Source organism: Buceros rhinoceros, unplaced genomic scaffold (genome assembly GCF_000710305.1).
Source record: "Buceros rhinoceros silvestris isolate BGI_N320 unplaced genomic scaffold, ASM71030v1 scaffold2213, whole genome shotgun sequence".
Lineage (NCBI taxonomy): Eukaryota > Metazoa > Chordata > Aves > Bucerotiformes > Bucerotidae > Buceros > Buceros rhinoceros.
The window spans coordinates 42,670-58,130 of record NW_010401672.1 but is presented as its reverse complement, the minus strand read 5'-3'; the positions used below and the strand labels follow the sequence as shown (position 1 = coordinate 58,130).

Sequence of the window (15,461 nt, the reverse complement as noted above, 5' to 3'; positions counted from 1 at the left end):
GGAAATGTTTTCAAAAAGAATCAGACTTGCTGTTCTTCTGAAGAGCAGAAACACATTTTAAAGATCAAACAAAAGAAATAATTACGTGAAACTAAGTGGCAAAACCCACAGTATAACAATCTAACACGCACATATTAGGCACCTTTCTGTTGATGCCAGGTGTTCAACACCATCCTTGCAAAACATGTCAAATGAAAATTTGCTAAATCATGCACACACACACACAAAATCATCTTTCACAATGTAGAATAATGCTAATGATAGCATTGATCTAGTAAACAGAATTGTTCATGGAGGCAGAGCAGAATTTCTCTGAAGTGATGAAAACAGCATTCAAACACTACAGGGTGAAAGCTTCTACCCACCTGCTAATCAACAAAAACCCTGCTTTAAGAGGCTCCATGTCACCATATTTCATTTTAAGATTTGTGCATGTCACACACTATAGCCAGGTTTTAAAAACATGAATATGTATTTTCAAGTACAAAGAGCTGTTAATTACTTCGCAACGTTTTTGTACTTTTAAATGTCCCTGCTTTGTGCTTGAACACGCTGGCCTGGGTGTTAGAGAAGCAACGTACCCACTATGCTGACAAAGCATATCTGTAAAGATGTATCAGCCTTCAATGCAACCAGTGAATATTAAGTTATTTAATTAAGAGTGGATATAAAACTTCTGACATGTAAACTGAAATTAAAAAAAACCAAACCTATTATTTACAACACCTTAATAGAAATTTCCTCAGATATAAGCTAAAAACGATCAAAAGATTGCCATGGCTTTTCTCTACCATCATGATGTGTTTCACACTATTTTCTAAAAAGTCTTCCTTTACTTATGTAAAACTTGCAGAGCATTTAAAGCAAGGTACCTTTTAAGAACCAGTAACCATAACAAAAAAAGATATATCTACTTTCAATTTAACACCACAAACTTTTCCCATTTTCTACTCTCTCGTGGGGACTGCCAGAGGAGCACCAGGAACAAGTTTCTATTTACTGACATGTTGTTACCAGTAATCTTTTCATCCAGTTCTTAAACTAAGACACAAAATACCGCATGTCCAAGGATACAAGGTGCAGGCATGGCTAAAAGGGCTCTCTACAACACAGACTTCTACTGATGACCTCTGAGCAGGCATTCATCCTGCTTGCCTTAAATTAACATCATTAAATTCTCAGTGTTGGTAAACTGGAGAACACTGGAAGGAGTATTATTTGACAAAAGAAAAAACAGTATTTTAAATAGGATACAGGGAAGCCATTTTCTGCAGCACAGAAAAAAAAAAAAAGGAGAACTTGACATTTATACTTTAAATGAATTAATTCATCTTCCAATACCCTGGGGTTTGAACTTTCTGTTCTCCTGAAAGCAGACATACAACACTTATGATTCAGCGAATTCACAAGCAAAGAAAAAGTTCATGTCGTCTACTATTGTTTTGTGAACAGTTAAGGACTCTGACAGCTGTTTTGTTACTTCTTTGATAACCTAATAACTAAGAAGCCCTTCTGCCACAGTCAATGCAAATGCTGAGATAACAGCTATATCCCCACTGCTACATCAGTTTTAGAGGTCTTAATTCACTGTCCTTTTTTGTTTTCACGTCAACAAATCTTACTAAAATCAAATGACATTTCGGCATCACTTTTATTTTTTCAGTGTGGCACCTACCTGCCAGCCAACAGTGCATATTTATTAATACATAAATTATTTTTCTGGAATATGAAGATTTTCTTTTAAGTTGTAAATTATAAACACCCAGTTTAACATAGAATCTCTGCAAACATACACAACTTTAGTACCACACTGCATTTTTGCCATGCATATTTCTGCAGAGATATTTACAGAAGGAAGGGAGTTCACTGTGATCTTCAGAGCTTTTAAATCTACATACAAAGTAATAGGTCTTGCTAATGAAGGCAGTAATAACTCATTTCCCTGCTCAAATAATAGATTTGGAATAGCTTCAAAGCAGCTGCTACTGTCTACACAAACTATCCCATAAGTATGTGCAAATCCTACTCTAGTCCTTGGCGAGCTCCTTTCCCTGTACATTTCTCGGCAAACTTGGCTCAGTAATGACATGAAAACTAGTATGACGAGATGCACCACAATACAGGAGCGAACCTAAAACACATGGAACTGAATTTCATTTAGTCAAATCATTACTTTAAATGGTGATAAGACACCTATGAAGAAATAACGGGAAATGCAGAAACCTTTCAGTTTGAATTGCCTGCACACGTGCTGCTTTTGTTTACGTATTTCTTATGCTCAATTAACCTTTAGGTTACACAATTAATCATGCCAAAATCCACATATACTACCTTCTAAGTTAAAGAAAATACAGAGAGAAAATGAAAGCCCTCTGTCTTTGCAGAAGGAGACAATTCCTGAGCAGACCACTTAAATCGTTCATGGTACTTCAGGATGGATGGCGCTGAGGTCCAACTCCAACCTGATGCGGACTGACCATTCCACTGCCATCAACGCGCTACACAACCACCAGTTGGTCGCGTGACGTTTTAGTGCTTCAAGTAAACGTGCACAATAGTAGTTCTGTCCTCCTACCTTTCCTCCTATAACCAGGTGTATTTGGCTCTAATGTCCTCTCCCAATATGAAGCCATAATTTTGGCTGGGTACTCTGGACACTGCAGAAATACCAGTAAGTACGTAGCCAAATAAACAATTTTAGTACATCTTAGCAGGAAATACATAGCTGAGTTTACATAAGCATTTCTTTGAAACCTGTGAAATCCACAACATAACTTCCCAATTCAAGGAAACCTTCTTGCAGGGATATGATTGATAAGATTAACCAGACGGAACTGAACTGCATTTCAACAAGTGAAAATGGACAATTTTTTCCTAAATACTCGAAGTTATTAGATTTTTTTTTTTTTTTTGGTCATCTGGCCAGAGCAAGCCTCGGGATGTATGAAAACATTGGCGAAACTCACACAGAATCATCGAAGTGGGCTGCAAGAGACCTCAAAGATCACCTAGTTCCAACTTCCCTGCCATGGGCAGGGACACCTTCCACTAGACAAGGTGGCTCAAAGCCCCATCCGGCCTGGCCTTGAACGCTGCCAGGCAGGTAGCATCCACGTCTCTGGGCGACCTGTTCCAGCACCTCACCACACGCACAGTTAAAAACTTCTTCCTTATCGCTAATCAAAATCTCTCCTCTTTCAGTTTAAAGCCATCAGCCCTTGTCCTATCATTACACACCCTTGTAAAAAGTCCCTCTCCAGCTTTCTTGTAGGTCCGCTTTAGGTACTGGAAGGTGCTTCAGGTCTCCCCAGAGCCTTCACTTCTCCAGGCTGAACAACCCCCAACCCTGTCAGCCTGTTTTAATAGCAGAGGTGCTTCAGCACTCTGATTGTCTTCATGGCTCTCCTCTGGACCTGCTCAAACAGGTCCTTGGCTCGTCTCCTCAGGGCTGCTCTCAATCCACTCATCATCCAGCCTGTATTTATGGTTGGAGGCAGAATTTTGAAATTTGTTGTGATAGGAGTCAGCATCACTTTGCAAACTCCTTCCTCACCAGGTGTGCTCCACTGCACAAGGGAAGGCACTCCTCTGCTAAGGACTACGTCCTACAACTGAAAATAAGACTTTTGCACTGTAATCCTGGTTCTAATGCTGATTCTCGTTGCCAGCTTTTCATCACTTCCTTCAGTCATTCTACTCTAATTTTAAGGAAGTAAAGGACAAACAAACAATGTTAACAATCGTGACTTTACTGTGGTGACACTACAGACGTCATCTGAGTCCTCGGTAACTAATGACTATTAGTTACTAGGAGTGAGGGAAAGGTGATGTTCAAACAACATCGAACAAAACAGAAAGAAATCGTGGTAATTTCTTGTTAAATCAAAAGGAAAAATTCAGCGAAGTACTCATTTGAACACAATTTTACTTGAAGAAAATAATTTTGCACAATTTTAGCAAACCCAAACATAAGATCAAAAGGAAACACTCCATATGTTATTCTTCTGCTATATATATATATTTGGTTTTCTTCTAGTAGCAAATGATAAATGCTACTGTGCCTTCATTTTTGTGCAAATATGTTTAAGGATTGGTTAACAATAATGGAGGAATTTATCAGTGTATTTCTTTTGTTAAGATATTCTGTAAATTAAAACAAAAAGGAAAGCAATCACTTCAAGGTTTCTACTGAATTTTTTAAATTAACAAAGCACTAGCTATGAAAGAAATTTCCTTTGTTAATAAAGAGTATAAGTAACCTTCATGCAGGTAAGCAAGAAAACATCTTCTTAAAAGTACAGTAAAAGTCTTTTTCTCTTTACTGTTTAAGAAAAGGAAACATTTAAGTTTGTATTTTCTCATCATCTGCACATTCCAAATGAAAAATGAATCTCTTCATGAATATACTCCAGAGTACAACATTCAGTTACTTAGCAACTTGTAGCATACACAGAAAATACTGACTCAAAAGATGTCACCCTGTTTAATATTTTTCCCCAATCCATGTGAATATTGTGGATATTTTTAAATTTTGTATTTCCCAAACAAGCAAGCTACCATATAAGCTATAAACCTCATGAAAAGCAAAGTAATACAGACAGCTTTCTTCTTGCCATCACAGTCACGGAGCCCTTCAAATAGCAAAGTAACAATTAGATACACACATATCTCCTCAAAAATTTGAATTTCCTCCTTTTAATGTATCAATTTATGGCTTTTCGAGAAATTTGAGATTTTAAGCTCCAACACAGACAGTGCTGAAGCAGACACACAATGAAGATATAGTAAGACATAACTGGAAAGCACATGTTACTTTGTAAGGTGCTCTGTTTAGCAGTCTGATCCATTCCAGGCGATTAAACAAACTGATTTAAAAGAAATCAAGTACTATTATGACCTCGGCCTGAGAAAATCCTTTGCCTTCTGTTAAAGCAAGCTCTGGATGGATTCTAATCCTTTTTTTTTTTTTTTTTTGAACAAGAATTTATGAAATTCAAGCAATTCCTGAATGGTTTGTTGACCGATTGCAGTATATGGAGGTTTTTTTACATTTTGGAAAAACAATCTACTGGTATTTTTAATGTAGAGACTTACAGGTACATGGACTTTTCTAAACATTTCTGCTCCTTTGCGTGCATCCAATAAAGCCACATCTTGTGGAGTGGACACGATCACAGCTCCTGGGAAAACAGGAAATACTCTTAAAATGTGTATTATTAATGATACTGTTAAATATTTTTATTATTTAGTACATGCTACTAAATTCAAAGTAGTCACACATTTATACGCTTTATTTTTAAGAAGAAAATTATGCTAGTTTTCATTACATAATGCCAAAAATCACTGAGATATGATACAGAGCGATAGAAATAATTTAGATATTTTCATAACAAGATTTTCTATGTAGAAGCCATTTATACAGCGCAAATGAGAAAACTGATCTAGCTGTCGTATGACCATGGATAGCAGACAACTTGATTTGCATGTTGACCGGCTGCAGAGGTGGTACTCTGGGAATATCTACATGCCATCATTACATTTGAAAGCTGCTTGATTTAACAACAAGCTTTGTCCCACAATCAAACGGCTGCTGCCTATCATCAGCCTGTTGCCTTCTAAACCTGCTGCACTGGCTGACACAAGCGTTAACAGCACAGTCTTGAAACAGGTTACGCTAGACACAACCCTGGTGCGTTTGTGTGAATGGTACCACAAAGTAAGAGGCCAACTCATGCGAACTCACACTGCGTTTGAAAACAGTACAATAATTGCTCACTGTTCAGACATGGCTCCAGGTTACCTGATAATTAGTACTCCCAAGAGTTATTAAGCAGATAAACCAGCAAGAGCTCTTTGTCAAAGGTCAGAATCTGAAGTAAGCCTACAGGTTACTATCCTATACTATCCTGCATTAATTACTTCTTGATTAATAAAGTCTGCAAAACCAATACAGATATTATAATATTCCACATCACTTCACAAAAAGCATCTTCTTGCATATGCTATGGGGCTTCAAATACTATTTCCTTGAAACTCGCATCAAGAATCTGCTCATGCTTGTCCCTATTTTAGAATAATGCAGTGAAAAAGAGGACATTAGCGGCCGACTGATCAGCTCTGCTTTCACAGTGCCTGTCCAGTCTCCTGAGTATCTGCAGAGCCACATTAAGCCAACCTCACACAAGAACTTTATGCCAAATTTCAAGCTAAGAGCAATTACAAGAGGTAATTTTAGATGCGTGGGACAGTTTGCTACTGGGGCTGCAGTTCCCAGCCCCTGATATGGGCACATGGCAAAGAAAGAGGTGTGTAGACATCTAGAGGCACAGAACGCTGGTATCACTGGTGTGGGCTGGAGCACTGGGAGCTTTGGTCCTGAGAGCATCCCCGGCTCTGGCAGTGCTGGGATGTGGAGCCCTGCCCCTCACACCAGTCCCGCACCGTCCTCGCGCACCTCATAGCCAGCCTTTTCCAAATGCCACCTGACAGCGTGATTGAATGTCTTCAACCAGCATTCCTAACCCCCAATCTGTGAAAGAAAAATATGATCTGGCACCTTGTCCTTGAAGAGCTGCCAATCTCTGCCTTACATAATATTATACACAAGTCCAAAAACTGAACAGCATATGTAATGCACTAAGCAAACGCAAATTCCATACTGTTCACTAAAACTCTGGCATCTGAAGAACTTGCCCTTTTTTCCCAAGTCAACCTGTTTCCAATAGCACCACAGAGGACAGAGTGGAAACATTGCAGTTACACCCAAGTCATCTCAGCTCCTGGTTTCACTAGGCATAGGGTTACATGTTGCAGTCGACGTTGAAGGCTAGGGCTAACCCCATGAAATAAATGCACTCCTCCCTAAAACCACAGTCCACAAGGAGTGATTCAGACTCAGTGTCCTGAGTTTTCTGCATATTTGTAAAACAAAGATCTTTCAATACTTGGACAGAATGCTTATTACTGCTTTCTTTTCAAAGAAAATTGGAGATTTGTCTCTTACGTATATACACTCATGTTAGTAGTTTCACACTCGTCCCTGAAGATGCTGGCTCAACATTCCCTGGGTCTTCAGGTAGAAGCTAATATGCAGTCAACAAAAACTGAAGTCTACATTTTCTGGTCCATTATTAAGAATATAACAATTGACGTAGCACGAAGGACAAAGACTATGCACAATGAAAACACCCACTAGAACCACTAGCAGCTTATCCAAGAGGTATTTTTGACTAACAAATTCTCACCTGAAGGGAAAAAGCTAAAATGCCAAAAAGACCCAATGGCATCACTGCAGAGTTTAGGCTGCTGCAAACACCAACTCCCTGTACAAAAAACTCTGGCTTCTAAACCACAAGTTAAAATTATACTCGTGGACAACTTGCAGGGCTTCTTTGTCAGAATGAAAGCCAGCACGCTCAAGAAGCTGCTGCTGAACATCTAATAGATAAGTCTCTCCTATTTTTCTATTCACTCTGAGCTGGATTACAGACAAAATTTATTCAGAGCCAGCTTGTACTAACTTATACCTATACCCTTTAAAATAGGTATCTTTTCTCTTTCTTTGGTACAACTGCCAGTCCAGCAAACCCAACCTGAAGTTCAAGAATTCAAATTACTAGCAGCAATAGTTCCTTCACTAGCAAGCAAATATGGGAAATGAGACTTTTCACAGTGCTCCCCGCCCTGAATAAGTTTGCATATGTTTAATTCAGAAAGTGATTCAAATGATGAGCAAGAAAGAACACAGCTCGCACTTTCTTTGCTATCTTGGTCTACGTGGTTAACAGGAATATCAAACGGTAAAGAGTTATTTTGATCAATAAAACAATGAAATAAGACTGAATTTATACACACTGCACATCTCTTGAAGCAATACAGGCAATGGGCACACAAGTCTCTGGATGAGGAAAACTAAGGCTAACAAACTGAACAGAGAACTTCCAGAAACTACAATGCTATCACATTGCACATTAAAACATACTAAAATTCTATGTTTGCAGTTGTGTGCAGAAGAATAATGTCTGTGCCTTGAGCATACTAAGGATATCTAAGTTGTGCACATTTAGGTTTAACTGACATCTACTTATGCATTTCATTTATTTTTGTGACTTCATTGTATTTCACTTGACAAAAAGCCGATGCATGTTGCATTTGTAAAAACTACGCTAACTATATTTTTAATCCTTAGCATGCATGACGACACGAACTACGGAGAATTAACAGTAGTCTGTAACACTGATGTTTGCCTTTCTTTTTTAACCCCAGGTCCTTAATCTTCAGTACAAGAAAGGTGTGCTCGCACAGCACACGGGTGCTCACCCTTCTGGTGTTCAGGAAACGAGGAGTGCTGAAGCAGCCTAACATTTCTGCGTACAGAAAATATCACCTAGATTCACTGCATCATTAAGGTTTGCATTAGATGATCTGGGTTACGAGGCACAAGGCGGAATCTCTAAGGCTCAGCTATAGTCAATTTGTGCCAAAGCAAAAACCAGGCAGGTCTAAAAGGCAGCTGATAAGCAGCAGTTTAGAAGGTCTACCCTGAGATGAAAAAGATCGCTCTAACATACTCTTTTTTCCCTCCAGTATCTTCAAAGACGACTTCAGGACCAGGCTACGTGCATCTCACCCAGACAGGTGATTAAGGACCTCTCCACACACGAGTATTAGACTTTGTCTTATATCGTGTTGATCCTTATTAACCTAGCAAGTAATGCCACCCCAAAACCTGTGGAGTGAAGTGGAACTGACCAGAAAGCCTGACAAAAGAGTTCTGGAGGATAACGACACAGAAGGATATACTGCACTATCCTAATAACTGCCTGACTGCTCTTGCAAGGAACTACATTCAGGCCTCACATAGCTGTGACCAGGTGATCTGACCACACCACTTGGGCACTCTTTGGAGCTTTTTCCACCTTTTCCACCATAACAATTTCAAACTTCTAGATGAGACTTTCAGGTTATCAACAGCCTGGTGAATCTCAATCTTCTCTACTGTGGGTCTCTTCAGAGTCCCTCTCACCTTCTGTTAAATTTCTTTTTTCTTCATAGGTAAACTGTGTCTGCAATTACGGATATAATTTAGACCTGAAGATGCAGAACAAGGTCTTTCAAGAATAAGGACGTGTGCCTTTGCGAACTGAAATTCTTGCAATGGTTACAGACACATTAACATTAAAAAAAAAAAATTGTCCATTTCCTTAGAAAAACCTTGTAAAGAAGTTCCTTTAGCTTTTGTCTGTGTCATCTCATTACAACTAGCAACTCAAAAGAATCACTAGTGTGATTTTTCTTTAAGGGATCCTGACTTGAGACTCATAATATAGCTCAGAACTGCCCCAAAGGCTGGATCCTGGCTGCGTCACACCTCCAACCTGCTTGCTACCACCTTCTTGGAGAAGTTTTTGAACAAGTGTATGCTTCCAACATACTCGAACACTGTATGTTTCCAACAACCATACATCCTTTTCTGCCCATGTACTAGCGGGTAATTAGAGACCAGGACACCTTGCCCACAAAAAAAGAGGACATAAATCTCAGAGCAAGCTTCTTCCTCCTGGCAAGAGGAACTGTCAGTGGAATCACCAAGCAGAGGAACATCACAAGCTGGATAAAGCTGTCACGCTGAAGTTAAACTGTCCTCATCTAACTGATCAGTAAGTATTCTATATCCATTTCACACTAGATCACATGGAGAAAGATGTGGAAAGATAACTCTCACTGCGTTCAGGCGTTTGGGTTTGGTCCTGGCAAACGGAATACATGTCACACTAATGCAACTTACAACACAACATGTACTGAGGCAAGTGAAAACCCTGAAAACATTTGTAATAACATCTGTGAGCAAGGATTATTTGCAAAGTATACCTATAAAATAAAAAGCTGCATCTTCATAGGCACTCTGCCACGTTCCACTTTTCCTTGGCTACCTGAATTAGCCTTTTTCTGCTCTACCCCATTCCACCTCCTGCTTTCAAGGGCATTTGCCAATCATGTCCAGATTATAATGAGCATTGTACTAGGCAAGAGCAAAGTCCAAATAGTCTCTTTAGACAAATGGATATGACTTTTATTTAAATGAGAGGCCCAAACCAAAGAGGAAAACCATGTAAAAGAGCGTTTTGACTACTTCAATCACCTCCAAAAAAATATTCTGTTTTTTTTACTTTTTTCCCCACAGAGGTGGGGGCGGCAAGGGGCAGATTTAAACTTTTTTTTCATAAGAAATAGCTAGTACCATTATTCATATGAATTTCTCTCATCTTTTGCAATTGTCAGTGGAACACTATGCTCGTTTATTCTTTCTATTCAGAATAATTGGCCTGAAAAAAATCAAGGCAATTGCAGCAAATCTAGTACTCAACATACGCTCAGCCACTGTGGCCAGACCTCAGAGAACCTCCCTTTTCAAAGCCTCTACACTTCACAGCTTTTTTCACCCAATACCTGGAAATAATTTTTCAGGAATTATAAAATTTAAAGAACTTGCACTGAGTATACTATCACTTCAGCTTGCGCAGGCAATGCATGTTAAATCAGTCTCCATGAGCCAAGAGTTAAATTTAAATTTATATTGAGTGTGAGGCATTAACGTGTCAACTCATACTGTATTTTGGTCTCTAAGTTTACAGAGTCTGAGTCTACTGAGTCTGACAGCTCATAATGAAGTGGCCAAAGCTAAGATAACCCTGAAGATAATTAGCAGTTGTTAGCTACATTTTTTCTGATAACAGAAGAAAAGTATTTCAGTATAAAAATTATATTTGGATGAATACAAAGAGCTATTGTAAAATCCCCACTGGTGTGACTAAGGGGGGTTTTTTGTTCAGTCTATCCTAAACCTATATGCCTTGCTTTTCCTGCAGTTATTTAAAATATCAAAATAGAGCATGAAAGAAAGACTAAACCTACTTAAAAATCTGATATTAAAAATATTTGCTATTCAAAAATAGATCAAGTGAAATTTACTTTTACCCAGATGGCTTCCATAAAATATCTTCAAAAATTTACTGGAGAAACTAATGATAAACTCCACCATGAAAGAAGCAAGTAAGCTCAGAAATGGCGAAAAACTTTGTATATTATTGTTAAACTAAAAGGAAAGAAGATCAAGATGCCTTTCAACTGTGATTTGCATCAAAGTAAGAGATATTCAGACAAGGGGCAAACAGACACTTACACACAGAGCAATGACAGAATACAGATACATCTCTAATCTTAAACTGTATTCTACATACAACTTGTACTGCAGCATCGGGGGTTTTTTGATCATTTCTCTCCAGAAAACACAGGAGAACAGCACCATACCTGCTCAGCTTGCTATTTCAGTTAATTTAAAAAGTCACCTGTATCTCACAAATTACAATTCTTTTTCACACTCAGTCATGCATAGTTTTATAAAACATCAACAGCATTTTATTTTAAAAATCTGATTTGAAATTCTCGTTTTGCTGTTTCTAATGCTCATTTCTGACCAGTCTACTCATCACCTGGAACTTCCCGTTCTTCTGCATTATTATGTGTTGAGGCAGAATCCAGTTTTCCGAAGTCCCACACACTGCTATAAAACAGTTGTGTGCAAGGCTACACTCTGGTCTGTGCGACACTCTCGTAAATATAAGTAAATAGTTTGGTTCACCAGTGTGGTACACCACATTTCATTCAGGATTTTAAAACGTCAAGTGTCTTCAAGTTGGTGGCATCCCTCTACTCTTTGCTATTCAATGTACATATTTGAATGGAAATGAGACTTGTAACGCTTAATGAATAAGGACAGAAACATGCTTTTTGTTTTTCTTTAAACCTATGTATCAAAACAGTGCCATCAAAAGAAACCTTATTAACTACAATTCCTTGAAAAATTATATTTGATGGAACAAAAACTCCTTTGGTAAATATTTCAGCCTTATCTGCAAAAGGCATTCAGGAATTAATTAAGATCTACATATTGCTGAAAAATGCAATAATCAGGAAAAAATGACACCATTTTATAAGATAAGGCAATAAAAAGATGGTAGGAACTCTGTAGCATCTTGGTTTTAAATCTAAAAGGTGACAAAAGTCATTCCCTGTATGACTAGCAATGGCAATGCTTTTGTACAACTTGAGAAAAATGTAAAATAGTATTCACATTGCTTTCACTTTGCTTATCTTGACTAATTGTCTTTTCTGATTCTTATCAACAGCCTTTTTAGACAGATTATTATTATGAGATGGTAACAATATATGCTCTGTGTGGGGAAAAAAGCAAAAATATGTTACCTTCAGAAGGTGGGAAAATTAAGAGCACTGAAATAAAACACGAAGCCTTTATACAGATCTCCTGTACAAACTCCGTTCAGTCCAAGGCTCACTACTATAAATATTAAAAGATTGTTCAGCAAGATGTGAAATTATCTGGTTGTCTCAGTCTGCTTCCCACTAGACAGGTGTGTATTTGTAATGGTTTTCACTGTCATGGCATCTCGATATCCAAAGGAAAGAGCGATATGACAAAAGTTTAGCAAATGAAACAAATCCAGAATTAACCTGGAGTCAGTTCTGTGAACTGAGACAGTGTCAGTCTCTAGAGCTGTCAAGCTGTCACGCCTGGCTAACACAGACTTGACTTTAACATTAATAAAGAAAGGGCAGTAGGCAGCTGAATTTATTTAATGGCCAGCCCCTACAACACAGCTTCTCCGTGAGGAAAAACGCTTGTGCAGGGCTCTGGAACCATCTCTTGAACAGAGCTGCCCTTGCTACTGTCCCACAGCCTTTGCAGTCTAAACCCAGCCCTTAGGGAGGCTAATCCTCCACCTCCATTATTATTTATTAGTTTGATTTATAGCTCATCTAAATAACTGAACAGATACGCACACTTAGATTTCCAAATTTAGCAACTAGGTAATGCAAAGGAATCAGAAGCCTTATACTTCATAGTAGCATTAGTTGATGCCCTATCTTGATATCAAATATCACAATGTCATCTGAAACACCCCATGTTTTAAAAACTGGAAAATGTGTAAGGACACTTTTCTCAAGCACATACATCCAGTACATGATAAAGAACACACTTCTGAAAATCTCATGCAAAAGTTGAAACAGAAAATCAAAGCAGAATAAAGTAGAACTAAATACAAACTAAGTAACAACAGACCACAAGCAAAGCCTTTTTCTCCAGACTGACCTTGGATATTTTTTTTTAAGAAAAGTTACAGATGATTAAAGAATAAAATGCTAAATAAGATGCATCTCCTTGTAAGCTGACTACAAATAACAAAATTAAAACCCAGTACTGTTTCACACAACCTATCAGTCCCTCTCTTCTTGCCAGATGCTGCAATGCTACAGTTTGTCATGCCCCATCTGGGCAAACCTGCCCCAAACAAAACCTTTACTAAAGCTCTTCCGCACACTCACAGAAAAATCCGCAAGTGGCTGGCAAGACATGCGTGCAGGTTTTGTAAATTTACTTAGAGGCAGAATAACAATTTTCTACGCTGTCTATCCCTAGGAAGCCACAGTTAAATTACGAAGAAACTGTCATGCAAATACTGTATCTCACATATGCACACATGCAAATCAAAGTACAACTTTCATGCAAACTTGATAATGCACTTCTTAACTGAGATATATAAGCTGTCTCTGAGGAAAAAGAGAGAAATTATACCACTAATACCATGACTGTCCAAGTCATCCTCAAAGGATAAAGAATGAACAAGAAAACTGGAGAGGGAACAGAATGGCCTAACACCAAACACTTTCTGTAAAAAAATAAAAGACGACACAGAGCTTAGAAACATGAATTGCAAATGAAGACAGAGTCCACAAGAACGGCAGAATTCTGTAGATTGCTCCAAAGACATCATCACCAAGAACTGCACCACCATCTTCCACAGCCTTGAAAGGAACAAGGCTGAAGAAAATAAAAGCATGCTAAACAAGGCTTGGACTGTCAGACAGAACCATGTACCAGGAGGAAAAGAAGAAAGCACAGTACAAGCTGCAATACACAAAAAGGAGCCCTTCCAATGAGAATGAAAGGCACTCACAAGACACCACAGAGAAAATGCTTTATAAATAACTAAAATTCATTGAGCCAGTAAGACAACAGGGAATTACAAATCCTTGTCTGCCGTGCTAGACTTCATCGAAAGCACAATACACTTATATTTTTAAACTGCAAGAGTTGACCTCAACATGCTCAACAAAACCAACTAATGGGAAAGACAAACGTAAAGCGATGCTATCGCTCCTGATTTTCTGAAGTTAGGACTGACGAAGTAATAAGCTGAAGTGAGCAACTGTGGTAACAATTTCAGAATTCAAATCAGAACACTGTCTTCAGTTAGGAAGTTGTAAAAGCCCATACTTATACAAATAAATAACTAAATATCAGAGGCAGAGTTGAGTGTCTAAAGGCACATGGGCAAGAACGTATTCCCTTTTATGGCATATCAAGAAAATTGGCATTGCTTGGTTTTGTTTTAAATCCTTTTTTAAATCAACATCTTGTCTACCTTGCCTTGCCTCAAAATCTGATTCAACACGTATGAGAACAAGTTTCTGACAATCATATGGAAAACACATGAAAATGCCGAATAAAAATTACTTACTCTTAATTCTTCACTTTGTTACACCTACACAAGAACAAGGACATTGCTGTCCTTAGCAAGAAAATCCAGCTTTTTTTTTTTTTAAACTTGTTTGGCTTTTGTTAACATCCATTCCATTCTAAGACGACGCAATATTATGAAAAAAGCTATCTAAATTAAGGATTCCATTTCCCAATGTAGTGCATAAGTTAGAAAGTGACCTTCCACAGACAGACCTCAGCAAAATTTAGAAATACAGGATTAAAGTACTTTCATTCATCACCTCTCTGTCCCAGAGGGTGCAGTGCACTAACACCCCAACCACTCACACTTCTGAAAACACTGTAGAATTCTGTGACAAAAAGACACAATAATCCCTTGAAGATTAAGAGTCCAGAGGCCTTTTCTAGGTTAAATTAGGATATTTAGGTGCACTGTAGGGAATGTCAATACCCACCATACTTTAAAAATCAACTCCATAATCCACAAAGATAAACCCACACCTCTTCAATTTCCTACTTCTACTGCCCTTACCTACCAGATTTAATGTGAAATTCTACCTTCCAAAAAATTCCATACCACGGTCATGCTTCACCTCATTGCTTAAAACCCTGGGAGTAAAAGGCCCTCCTGCTTTGCTACTCACGCATGCAGCCTACTAAGCACTGTAGTTAAGAAAACAGGCATGAATCATGGCTTGCTTTTTGTCATATGCTCCAGGCCACAGATAAGCTAAGGCACCAGAAGCCTCCTCCTCTTCTTTTTACAGGAAAAATTCATGAAATCCTTCATCGCAACTTTGTTGATTTGCTCCCTTCTACCATTCAACACAATCACAAACAGCAGAGAGAACATCCTGTGGCTGTTCAGAATTTTGAGACA

At 38.4% G+C, this 15,461-nt stretch overlaps 1 protein-coding gene across 1 annotated transcript in view; it reads right to left on the bottom strand.

Moving 5' to 3' along the window:
- Positions 1-15,461, bottom strand: part of NUBPL (nucleotide binding protein-like) — a gene marked incomplete at its 5' end in the record, with an annotated part of 68,732 nt that overhangs the window by 14,208 nt on the left and 39,063 nt on the right. Inside the window, one exon of the mRNA XM_010132347.1 lies at positions 5,095-5,180. Within this exon, the coding sequence (XP_010130649.1) occupies positions 5,095-5,180 (86 nt within the window). The remainder of the gene's footprint in view (positions 1-5,094; positions 5,181-15,461) is intronic.